This window comes from Neolamprologus multifasciatus, chromosome 7 (assembly GCF_963576455.1).
Source record: "Neolamprologus multifasciatus chromosome 7, fNeoMul1.2, whole genome shotgun sequence".
Taxonomy (NCBI): domain Eukaryota; kingdom Metazoa; phylum Chordata; class Actinopteri; order Cichliformes; family Cichlidae; genus Neolamprologus; species Neolamprologus multifasciatus.
This window is the reverse complement of record NC_140445.1, coordinates 11344205-11357533: the sequence shown is the minus strand read 5'-3', so window position 1 is coordinate 11357533 and position 13329 is coordinate 11344205. Positions and strand designations below refer to the sequence as shown.

General features: G+C 40.3%; 1 protein-coding gene and 1 long non-coding RNA gene across 4 annotated transcripts in view; both read right to left on the bottom strand.

Moving 5' to 3' along the window:
* LOC146513820 (ras-specific guanine nucleotide-releasing factor RalGPS1-like) overlaps nucleotides 1-13329 on the bottom strand; it is a 92845-nt gene that overhangs the window by 57794 nt on the left and 21722 nt on the right. For all 3 annotated transcript variants that reach the window (XM_085165714.1, XM_085165713.1, XM_085165715.1), the window contains 2 exons: nucleotides 7727-7777; nucleotides 1665-1748 (listed from right to left, as the gene is read on the bottom strand). In XM_085165714.1, the coding sequence (XP_085021840.1) occupies nucleotides 1665-1748; nucleotides 7727-7777 (135 nt within the window). The remainder of the gene's footprint in view (nucleotides 1-1664; nucleotides 1749-7726; nucleotides 7778-13329) is intronic.
* LOC146513821 (uncharacterized) lies at nucleotides 7787-13328 on the bottom strand. Its single transcript, XR_014874987.1, has 2 exons — nucleotides 11155-13328; nucleotides 7787-10817 (listed from the first exon to the last, which is right to left on the bottom strand). It is a non-coding gene; the product is annotated as an uncharacterized LOC146513821 (long non-coding RNA).

Here is a 13329-nt window from a genome sequence, read left to right as displayed (position 1 = left end):
CAGAAGACAACTAGTGATGTATAGTGTATTACTGTAAAATACAATGACACAACATGAAATTTCTAATATCAAAATGAAGATAATTTTATTTTTAGTCAGTTCTCATGTTGGAGTGTATATTTTTTTAGATGATACTCTAATAAAAACTAAGAAAATAATTTTGTTAAATATAGGCATACTTTTCATTTTCAAGACCTATTTGCCCTGTCTTCCTACAATTTTGAGGCCTACTCCCCTGGAAGAATTTGAAAATTAAGAGCCAAAATATGCATATATTTAACAAACGTACTTAACTAGTTATAAGCAGAATAGTTACAATAATGTTTGAAAAAAAGTGCAGTGAAAGTTAGCTGGCTGACATTTTTAAATATAGTAGATCTTGATTTTTAAGAACCTTAAAAAAAAACCTTTTAAAAAAAACAAAAACTAAGAGCTCCAAGGGGAAAGAAAGACTCTAGTTTGTGAAAAGTCCATTTCAATGGTAATTACACCAGATCTACCAAGATTAGCAAATGGGGAATATCGAAGGTAAAGTGTTTACTTGACTGCGAATTGTAGTTATAGGTTTTAAATAAGAGAAAAAACAGCATTTATCTTCACCAGTAATGCATCAGAGATTGAATCCATCAGTACTTTTCATACAAAAACAATGATGAAGATGAAATTTGTCATAATTGATAGAGTGCATCTTCCTGGTTTTAACCCTTTAAGACCTACCATAGAACCAAGTCCGCCAGAGCTTACTTTATATTTTTACATGCTGTAGTGCCATTTTTGGGAGCATTTCAAGTTGCTATACATCAATACAACTGTTATAGCCCAAATTTTAATAATATTTATGCATTAAATCCATAGTAACCACATAAATTGCAAAAAAATGCAATAAACTACAGAAAAATTGAAAATCATTTTTGTTTTGTTTTTTACATACATTTCTAATTAGAGAGATTTAAGAAGTTGCAAAAAATAGTTTACAACCACAGGAAATTTATTTTGAGTGTCTTCATAGTTTTATTTTTGAGATACACCAATTTTTATATACTGCAGAAAAAACGAAAAACAAGCCTATAATGCAAATTTGCAAAGAAAATGTGCATCAAAATAAACTATTTAAAGCAGTGCAATCTGAGTTCTAAGCATCCCAGAAACTATTCAGAAAAGCATAAAGTCAAACATGCAATTTTTGCAAAGCTATATGTGGAAGGAAACTGTGACCTAGCACAAGCTGATGGCATAAGATGTAAGTACAACTCCTCCGGTTTCCTATGCAAAAAAATTATTGCGCTAGCTTACGTGGTTCCGGTTCTACAGGGATTTAAAAATAGTTACGCAAAACGGAGCGTGCCAGCTCCGACCGGCTTTAAAGGGTTAACTAATGACCTTTGAGCAGCATCAAGTTTTTTATTAACATCAAAGCCAAGAATGTTCACTATGAGCTTTATAGTTGAAAGAACTATAGTTTAAACTCCCTAGTTTCATTTTCATTTTTTAACTCCATATATTGAACTTAAAAATGCTCAAAAATATTGCGTTCAATATAAAGCTAAAACAAAAGTGGGCCGTCAAGTCTGACACCTTAGTATTAATAGATTTGAACCTTGAATGTCCCTACCTGACCAGAAGACTAAAACAAATATGTGCTTTAGAAATCGTATGGGACAAACCTGGTTGAACCGACGTGTGAATGCAACCACATTTGGGGCTAAACTGTGTTTCTCCTTCCCACTCCATCCACAACTAGCCAGCTCCTGCAGAGTAGGAAAGAAGAAAAATTATTTCAGGAATCACCAATAGCACCTGGAGTGTGGTTGCTGACACTACATATATATTTATGCATTTTACTAAACTGACAAGGAATGATCACACCACATTATTCGTGGTCAGCAACACTTGTGAAACTAGGAATATATGGGATTCCCCTGCTGCAAAATTACATACTGCCATTTAGGGTGTTTTCACACAGGTTTAACTGGATTTTTCCCCATCAAACTTTGTTCAGGTGGTTATTGCTTTGTTAGTCAGCCTCATATATCCGGTCAGGTTGGAGGCTTTGCTGCTGTGTTTGAAAACAGAGCCTCATGTCATTCTATGAAAGTTAGACATTTTTCATTGTCTCAAATACAGTTGATTAAAGCAGGGAATAAGAATAATTTTCCCATTTTGTGCAGTATCATCTGCTTTTTCAAGGAGTTCAAGTGACACTCTAATTTTCCACTATGAAGCTGTCCAGATTAGTTATAGTTGATGCGATGACTCTGACCTCTTTACCAGGACCTTTATCAGTATCATGGATTGTTTTCATTTTACCCAATATGTGTCTGTTCCCCACACATAGTAAAGGACAGATACTGGAGCTTGTTTTTACTTTGGGTTTCAGAGTGGCATTTGTTCTGAGGAAGTTTTTACTTCATTCTTTCTTTTTAAGTTCTCTCTCCTTGTGTCTTTGTCTCCTGTTTGCCATGTAGTTAGCTCTCACATCCTAAATCTCTTTTCTGCATTTAAATTATTCTGATTCTTTTAATTTATATTTATATCCTTTTAATGATGTTGATCTCTCAACAAATTCATTATCATTATGTTTGCAATGACCCATGATGTTAACGGGCTTGTTGTAGTTTTTTTTCTTTTCTTTTTTTGTTACTCTGGAAGTCAACCATTTCTTTTTCTTGCTTACATTCCGAAAGAGGTCATTTCTGCTGGACCTTTCCACAAAGCTCCTCACCTCACCCTGTATTCCAATTCCACTCCACCCTTTATACACCCAATCACTGCAGTGTCAAAGAACTTCTGCTGGTGGCATGTTTTACTCCTATACTGGAAATCTGCGATCCACATCAGTAAACAGGAATGGAGATACGACTGTCCTCTATGGTGCGCCAGCCACCAAGCTAACCACCACGTCAGACAGGGTGCCCCTAGCTGCACCAACCGAGGCCTATCTGACATATATATACAGCAATCCTCCATTAGAAGTGGTGAAATCCATTGTGAGCTTCTTCTCACTCATCTTCTCACTATTCAGCTGAGAATGAGTATTCTGTAATAGGTAAATAACAGCATCATTCACCCCCACAAGAGGATGATAAGCAAACTGAAGAGATTCAAGATCATGTAAGCTAAGCCAGCCAAGAACCAGTCTCTCCAACACCTGCATGACATGTGACATCGTGATGAAGATTTATAAAGGAGGAATCGCTTTCTTTGGTACCAGCACAAAACATGATGTCCAGCACTGGTACCTTTTTCTGTAAAAGACTCAAGTTGAAGAGTTGCTGCAGGATGCCAGGCAGCTGGGTAGCACATCAATTTAGGAACTTTGGAATGATGCGATCATTCCTGAGCCTTGGCTTGGTCTGCTGTCTTCTTACCTGGCCAACTGTCACAGTGGTGTTGAGAACTGTATAATGGGCTGAGGGCATGTTAAGGCTGTATTTAGTGTTTAGGGTCAACAGGGATTCAAATACTAAACCTGTTGAAAAACAAATTCATTTCACTGACTCTGTCCAGAATGCCCCCCTGCTGCTGTTGATCTTTTGGGTTTAGGCCAGTAACATTCCAAGTCAGCAGTAGGACAACTTCAACACTTGGACATGGATTGATCTACCCAATAGGCAGATCAAACCATTCCAGGTGTTTGCATAGAAGGTCATATTTAAATAATTTAATAGATTTCTAGTAAGTCTAAAATTAACTCACTGAAAGTACAAAGGCTAAGTTATAGTATACACTATCAGTGAAAAATGCAGCAATTTTATTGAAAAACTTAAAGTCAAAGTGAAAGTTACAATATTTTCATGTGATTGTTTTTTGCTATATATATATATATATATATATATATATATATATATATATATTCTTATTCTCATCATTCTCCTCATTTTTGTACAATGGGAGGAGACAAATCATCCATCTTTTATACAGCCATAGAATAGAATAGAATGTCTTTATTGTCAGTATACAGTTGTACAATGAGATACATTGTACAGGGCAGTTTGTTATGCTTTGTGAAGAAGTGGCTTCACAAAACAGCAGTCCTTCTGATGTCTTACAAGTTATCCATTTTGATAGCCAGAACTTAGATTCTCCACAATCACCAAAGGGATCAAGGGTTTATATTTTATATTTCCTTCTTGCTTTGGCTCTTGGTCTGGATTGGCATGCGCAACATCTCCTCTCAAGTTCCAGTAGGATGACTGATATAGGTCTAGGTAGTAGATGGGTTTTTGGAGAGCGGTAGCTGCTGGTCCGCAGCTGCAAGTGTCAGTAGCAGCTTGGGATCATTGCCACTGTCAGATATCATGATAGAGCCACTCCATTCAGCATGACCCCTTACCATTAAAAGCATTTTAAAAAGACTATAAAAACCTAGTTTTAAAGACAAGATTAGCCACAACTATAAAATAAAAAAATGAAAATAAAAATACAAAGAAACTAAGGAAGCTGCTGCAACGGGCTCCCACTCTCAACGTGCCACTCACCAAGTATTCAGATCCATGTTTAATTAGATCTGGATATGTGGACAGATGTAGAGATTAACTGCTGGAAAGTCCTAAATGCTTTGCTCAAAGTATTTAAAACACAGATGAATCAACAGTTGCAACCTGAAATTTTTGCTTCACTTCTCTCATGGCAGATGCATGTGTGGAGAGTTCTCTAAGTCTTGGATTTCATTAACCCCAGGCTTATTTTTCAGGCTGTGTACTGCTCCGCTTGCACTGTGCCTCAATAGTTGTGCAGCCCATATACCAACAGTCAGCAATGGAGCCCAGTGATTTTAACATTCCAGCATTCCAAGGGAGCTTTTACTTTGACTTAACACTTTCTGTCACACATACACTCACTATGATGGATGCACTAGGGGCAATTTGGGTCAGAGAATCTTTCTCCAAGCAAACTTTAGCATGTGAACTTGAGGAGCTCCAGGACTAAACTAACATTTGATTGGTAGACTACCCACTGTACTACTTCAGCCACATGCAACTGAATAATTGAAAAATGAACAACGAATGACAACTACTTTGTTAAGAACCCCACCATATTCAGCTCAAGACCCAAATGCGTTATGGAAAAAGAAGGTGACCCAAGAGAAGCCTTTGTTGTCCAAAAATTACATCCATCCAAAGCTACAGTTTACCAGAAAGCATAAAGACTGACCAGACTTTCTGTCAAAGATGGAATTGTCTGACCAATATAGTAGAGATAACTGGCACAAACCAAAGACAGATTTCAATGAAGAAGCAGATGCATGGTGGAGGAAGTGTTCTGCTTTTGCTGTATTAGAGATTGGGCAGTTTGTGGTTTCTAATTTCCATTTGAATTCTGTAACACTTCAAAAGCAGTGGTGCAAGATAATGACGTCGTCTGTCTGAAACTTGAAGTTGGAAGAGAAATAGATCCTAACCTAGCACTAGAAAATTTCTCCAAGGAATATATCAAAAAGAAGAATTTGAGGGTTATATAATAGCCTAATTAAAGCCCAGATTTGAAACAACAGATCTGAACCTGGAGGACTACAGTTCAACTAGTCAATACCAGAGACTGGTGATTAATTATGCAAAGAGCCTTCAAGAATGTATTTTCCAAAGGGAGCAATACATTATGCAGCAATGACAAACTTATATATATTCAGTCCTTAATAACTTACTGCCATGTCAAAATCTATCAACAAATATCTTACAAATGCATAATATCTACAACAAAAAGCATATGCTTTGCTCCACACACTCATGGTAATCCTTTTGCATTTCAATCCGTCAACACAATATTAAAAAGCCAAGATAATACAAATGTTAGAAATTGCAAAATTGAGGTAAACAAAACACAACAAAAACAACAGAAGTACATATGTGCTTTTGTTTGGTTAAAAAAGGAATGAATATTTCAACTGTTTGAACCTGATTCAAGTGACATTTGGGGGAAGCCTGAACACATGTTGGATGGGCTTTATAGTACACCTACCACTGACAGATGTGATCAGTCTTAGTAATCATATTAGAAGCATGAAACCCATGGCTGCAATGTCATAACTTTCTGACTGACATTTAGAGATAAAACTACTTGGGATGCCATTTTAGAAGAACAGATTTGTGTACAATTACGTAATTAGGGGATTTCATCCCAAGCCAATTCCAAATCTCAATTTCTTTCCATTTCTCTCCCCGGTAATCCTCCTGGCACACAGCATCTGAAGACACTGATGCTTCGAGATTTTTCAGCTAGGAACAGTGAAAGGAAGTTTACTGACTAATGCAGGCTAAGCAGCATTTCCAAACATGGAGGACAATCCAGGTTCAGCTGACTGGAGCAGCTGTGAAGACCATCTTGAGCAGAAATACTTGTAATCGGTGAATGAGGAGTAGCAGCTCTCTGAGGGGCCTCTGCATGTTGGTTTTTCACCTTTTTTTAATGATAGAGAAAGATGGCTTTCAATGAAGCGCAGTAAAGGTTTGTCTGGCCAAGAGTCACACCACTGAGTGCTAGGGATGGGTACCGGTATCCGGGGCCATGATGGCACCGGTTCTGAGATAAATGGTAGTAACCAGACCGAAAAGCAGCGCACATTTCGGTGCTTCTTTTTGGTGCTTTTTTTCCCTAAGATGTCATACACTTTAGATTCTAGCCAATCATTTTACGTTTCCGAAAATAGTAGGCGGGCCCAGGTACGTACGTTCTTTTAGAGCAGAGCTACAGATTAAAAATGCCCAAGGCGAAGCGGTCAAAAGTCTGGCTGTACTTCACAGCAAAAGATGCAAACTCAGCAGCCTGCAACAAGTGCTTTAAGGTGATACTGTGATACTGAGCAAAGGAGGTAACACCTCAAATCCGATGAAACACCTGGCGACGAATTTTTTTAAAAGCCGAGAAATGCACCGTATTTGATAGATTGCTGCGAGACCTCACACCGTGCACATCTACTACAGGTGTGGTGCCTGTTATCGGACCCGGAGTTAGCAACAACCCCCCAAAACCCGAAGAGGACAGTCCTGGCCCCTAGCCCTGCCAGTACAGCAGAAATGATGACGGATGATGCTGCCGTTCTTCTCTGCGTGAGTAGCTTAGTGTTGTTCGTGTGTAATTTACGTTGAGTGAACTAGCAAACACCGTCGTAGTTAGATGCGGCTGTCTTCTTGTTTGATGGCAGATACTCCCTTCACCCTGGCCAAAAAGGCTAAAATGACCAAAGAAAAAGTGGGAAACAGCTAAACATGAGAGGTTTTTGGATAAAGTTTTTTTTTCTCATTGATTAAGCACTGCTTCCAGCCAAGAGTGATACCATATATGCCCTATAGCTGCAGAAAGGCTAACATTGTTATCTTTTTACAAAAAAACAGCTGAACATGACAGGTTTTTGGACAAATTTTGTGTTCTCTATACTTTAAGCACCGGTTTGAGCACCGTTTAAGCACCGGCACCGTTTCAAAAGTACCGGTTTGGCACTGGTATCGGATAAAACCTAAACGATACCCATCCCTACTGAGTGCACTGTTATTGCCACTGTATAGGTGATACCATTTAGCAATCATAATCATATTGCCCAAGAACAGTGTTCATATTCCATGGGACTGTTATACATCTAAGCTCATAGAAATTAATCAGAAACAGCTTGAAGAATTCAGTAATAATCAACTATTAGGCTTATGACACTCCACAGTTGGCATTGAGAATGAAACTGTGAAATGATTTTTAGAAGACTACCCACCACTTTAACATCACAAGCATTTCTTACCTCTGGTTGTATGGCTTTAAACACTGGTGCATCCATCAGGGTGATTTGACTCTGAAGAAAAAAAAAAAAAGAGTTATATAGACATATACACACACACACACACACACCAAGTCCAATTAAAATTATATAATGGACATGGACATAATGTTTAGACTCTTGGCTTTCATTTGAGGGTATCCACATTCAACTGGATAAAGGGTTTAGGAGTTTCACCTCCTTAACATGTGCCACCCTCTTTTTAAAGAGACCAAAAGTAATTGCAAATAATTGAAACTTAAAGGCTATTTTATGGGCAGGTATGGATAATTCCTTCATTATGTTATTGCCAATTAAGCAGATAAAAGCCCTGTAATTGTTTTGAGGTGTGGTGCTTGCAGTTGATAGATTTGGAAGATTGTGCTATAAATGGACAACACGCGGTAAAAGGAGTTCTCCCTGCAGGTAAAACAAGCCATCCTTAAGCAGCGAAAACAGAAAAGAAAATAAAACATCAGAGAAACTGCCACATCATTAGGAGTGGAAAAATCTACAATTCTCAGTACATCCTGAGAAAGAAGGAAAGCACTGTTGAACTCAGCAATGCAAAAAGACATCCTGGACGTCCACAGAAGACAACAGCGGTGGATGATCGGAGAATCATTTCCATAATGAAGAGAGACCCCTTCACAACAGCCAAGGAGGTAGACGGATCAATATACAAGTCTACCACAAAGAGAAGACTCATGATCCAAAGCATACCACATCAGAGGTAGTGTGATGGCTTGGACGTGCGTGGCTGCCAGTGGCACTGGGACACTACCGTTTATTGATGATGTGACACAAAACAGCAGCCAAACTAATTCTTAGTTGTTCTGGGAAATACTGTCTGCAGCAAAATGCAGTCAAATTGATTGGACGGCATTTCCTGATACAGATGGATAATGACCCAAAACATACAGCCAAAGCAACCCAGGAGTTTATTAAAGCAAAGAAGTGGAATATTCTTAAATGGTCAAGTTAGTCACCTGACCTTAACCCAACTGAGCATGCATTTTGAAGACTAAACTTCGGACAAGAAGTCCTACAAACAGGCGGAGCTTTAAAAAGGAGGAAACCCACCATCTGGTGATGTCCATGAGTTCAATACTTTATGCTGTCACTGGCAACAAATGGGTTTTCAACCAAGTATTAGAAATGAACATTTTATTTTCAGTTATCGAATTTGTCCAATTATTTTTGAGCACCTGAAATGAAGGAATTGTTTTAGAAAATGCTCTAGGTCATCACATTTTTATGCAGTCTTTTTGTTCAACCCACTGAATTAAAGCTGAAGGTCTGCAGTTTAACTGGAGTCGAAGATGTTTCATTTAAAATTCATTGTGGTAATTTAGAGAACCAAAATGAGGAAAAAAAGTTGTCTCTGTCCAAATATTTATGGACCTAACTGTAGTGCTACAGAAGAAGAATAGGCATAAAGAGAGTAACATTTCTACATGACAGTTTCTACAACATCTCTATCAACTCAACAAATATCAGCAAAGACATGGACTGTTCGTGCGCAGTTTGTCACACAGTGTTTTGCTAACTATAGGTCCAGCTGCTAAAGGTCCAGAGAGAGAGAAAAAATGAGTTACTTCACTCAGAGATGGAGAAACATAAGAAAAGACAGGAGAGAAGGGGAAGAAGAGAGGTTACATTTAAAGGTAAGGACTCCTCAGTGACACTTAACACATAAACTGCAGATTTAAAGATTACACGTAATGTTGCATTAAAATTCTGGGTACTTTTTTGCAGGATTAGCTTAGCTTTAATGTAGTGAATTCAGATCGAAAAACTGTGTTGGACTGATACACAGTGGCTGTGGTGGTCAGTGTTAGGTAGCAGAGATTAATTTACATTTAAACTGATGACGTGTAGATTCTTTCACTGAATTCACTCATTATGTTGTTATGTATGTTGTTGTATGCTGTTGGTGTAGGAAATGGAACTCAGCAGAGATAGCTGTCACACAGCTGCTTAGATCTTGTTGAATTTAGTTGTGAAAATTCACAAACAGCAACAGGTCAGCTGATAACAGCTTCTCTACTAAGGAAACCTATTGGAGCTCACAATATAAATTATTGTAAGCTGTTAGTATTTTCTCCAAGCTGTGCCACTACAAAAGATCTTAGTCTTGCCCACCTGCTAAATCTCACTGTAACTGTTCACTGTTGCCATCTATTTTGTAGTGGAGGCAACAGAAGACATTTATTTTTTTTATTCTCTTTTTTAAAATTCTGCTTGAGTTCCTAAATAACAGATTCAAACCGAGTACATTCATTAGAATTAGAATTTAGATTCAAAAAACATTTGAATTCTCATGTACTAATATCATACTTATATATAAGTATATTAATAAAGCAGAATGTCCAGTTGGCTGTGCATAAAAACAGATTATACTTTTTACTTTGAGTAGATTACAGAGACTGTACTTGTTCACTTTTACTTGAGGAAAGAGGTTAAATCAATGCTTCAACTTTAACTGGAGTATTTTTTAACACAGGTATTTAAGCTGCAGACGAGGGGTGATGCAGTGGGTTCAGGGCAGTGCTAGTTGGGGCTGATTGGTGCTGCTAGTAATAACTGTCTAATCTTGCTTCTTCTATTTAATAGAATGCTGAGACAAAGGCAAGCAAAGCTGCAGAGTGGAAGCAGTATCCTAGTCAAATGCCCAAACCAGTTCAAGTGGCACTTTTCGATGTGGAGGAATAGTATCTCTACTTTGATCCTCTCTCTGATGGCTGAACCCCTCATCTCTAAGGGAGAAATAGGGTGAGGAGAAAGCTTACCGTTTATATCCACAGCCCTGTTCATTAGCTCACTACCAAAGCCTATGACCACTGGTGAGAGTGTGAACATAGGTTGACCAATAACACGACAACTTCGCTTTTACTCTCCTGTCTCTCTTCTCCGTGGCGGACTAGGACTGGTGTAGCATGTGCATAACTGCAGCCACGGCCCCAGTCCATCTCTCCCCTCATACATGAACAAGACTCCAAGCTACTTAAACTCCTCTACTTGGAACAGCAATGTCTCTGACCCGGAGTGGGCATTCCACTCCACCCTTTTCTGGCTGAAGACTCTGAGTTTCTAATTCCTGCCACTTCACACTCTGCTGAGAACTGCTCCAGTGTAAGATGGAGACCATGACCTGATGAAACGAATAGGACTACATCATCTGCAAAAAACAGAGATGAGATTGTGAGGTCACCAAGGCAGATGCCTTTCACCGGTTGGCTACACACCTAGATAGTCTGTTTATAAAAATTATAAATAGAATTGGTGAAAAAAGGCAACTCTGGTGGAGTTCAATACCCAGTAGAAATGAGTTAGACTTATTGCCAGCAATGTGGACAAAGCTCTCACTGCAGCTGTACAGGGACCGAATGGCTCATAACAATGGGCCAAACACCGTATACTCCAGCACCACCCCCCACGGGATACCCTGAGGGATACGGTCGAATTCCTTTTACAAGTCTATAAAACACATGTAGGAACACCATCCATCCATCCATCCATCTTCATCCGCTTTATCCGAGGCCGGGTCGCGGGGGCAGCAGCCTAAGCAAAGAGGCCCAGACCTCCCTCTCCCCTGCCACCTCCTCCAGCTTATCTGGGGGAACACCAAGGCGTTCCCGGGCCAGCCGAGAGATATAATCTCTTCAGCGTGTCCTGGGTCTGCCCCGGGGCCTCCTCCCGGTGGGACATGCCTGGAACACCTCACCCAGGAGGCGCCCAGGGGGCATCCTTGTCAGATGCCCAAACCACCTCAACTGGCTCCTTTCGATGTGGAGCAGCAGCGGCTCTACTCTAAGCCCCTCCCGGATGGCCGAACTTCTCACCCTATCTCTAAGGGAGATGCCAGCCACCCTTCGGAGGAAGCTCATTTCCGCCGCTTGTATCCGCGATCTCGTTCTTTCGGTCACTACCCACAGCTCGTGGCCATAGGTGAGGGTAGGGACGTAGATCGACCGGTAAATTGAGAGCTTCGCTTTAACACTCAGCTCCCTCTTCACCACGACGGACCGGTGCAGCGTCTGCATTACTGCAGCTGCAGCCCCAATCCGTCTGTCAATCTCCGGCTCCCTTCTCCCATCACTCGCGAACAAGACACCGAGATACTAGAACTCCTCCACTTGGGGCAGGAACTCATCCCCGACCCGGAGTGGGCACTGATTGGAACAAGATTGGAACCACCACCTCAGTCTGCCAATCCTGAGACAATGGCCCAGATTGCCATAAGCGCTGCAGAGGTGTGTCCACCAATACAGCCCTATAACATCCAGAGAATTCAGGAATTTAGGGTTAATTTCATTAACCAAGGCCACCAAGGTGTTGTTTAACTACCTGAGTGACTTTGCCATTCAGACTCAATGTCCTCAGCCTCCTTCAGAACACTATTAAAGTTCTGCCAGAGGTGAGAGTTGAACATCTTGTGGTCAGGGGCTTCTGCCAGGTGTTCCCAATGCACCCTCGCTATGTTTTGGTGTGCCATGTCTGTCCAGCATCCTCCCTTGCCACCTGATCCAACTCACCACATGTGGTGATCGGGTGACAGTTCAGCTCCTCCTTCATCTAAGTGTCCAGAACATTATGGCCAGAGATCTAGTGCCACGTACACTTATTGACATCTTTATGTTCAAATATTGTGTTCATTATTGACAAAGTCCAATAAGAGAAAACCACTGAGGTTCAAATCAGGAAGTCCATTTCTCCCAAATGGAATACAGTCAAGAACCCCACCCAGCAACGCCAAGAAGGCTGAATACTCTGAACCATCATTCTGCACATAAGCACAAACGACAGTCAGGACTCATTCCTTGGCCTGAAAATACAGGGAAACAACCTTCTCGGCCCACTGGAGAAAACACCAAAAGTAGCGGCATCAAGGCGACGGGATACAAGGATACCCACCCTAGCTTGCCACCTCTTACGAAGGGGAAGTCCAGGCTGGAACAGAGTCCATCCAGTCTCCAGAAGACTTCCAGAGCCCTCACCATGCATTGAGGCAAGCCTGATTATATCAAGCTGGTATCGACCTCAGGCACTAGCTAAGGCTCCTTACCCACCAGAGAGGCGACGTTCCATGTCCCAATTACCAGCCTCAATAGCTGGGGGGGATCAGTCTCCCAAGGCTTCCAACCTTGACCGCCGCCCAGCAGGTGGGTGGTGGGTGTACAGGAGGTATTCCTTATTCACAAATGGAAAAATCTTGGAACAGTTGTTGGCCTACTAAAATTATTCTAAGAGCACATTGGTGATTCAAGAGGTTACCAAAGCACCTAGAATAACATTTAAAGAACTGCAGGCTTCAATTGCCTCAGTTAAGGTCAGTCTTCATGAATCAAACAGTAACAAAGAGACCAAGCAAAGATGTCATCCATGGAAGAGTGCCAAAGTGAAAAACCACAAGTGACCACAAACACAAAAGTTTGTCTCACATTTTCTAAAAAAAACATCTTTACAAAACCCAAGACTTTTGGGAAAATATTCTCTAGACTAACAAGACAAAAGCTTAACTTTCTGGAAGGTTTGTGTCCCATTACATTTGGCATGAAACTAAGAGCATGTCATAAAAAGATCAT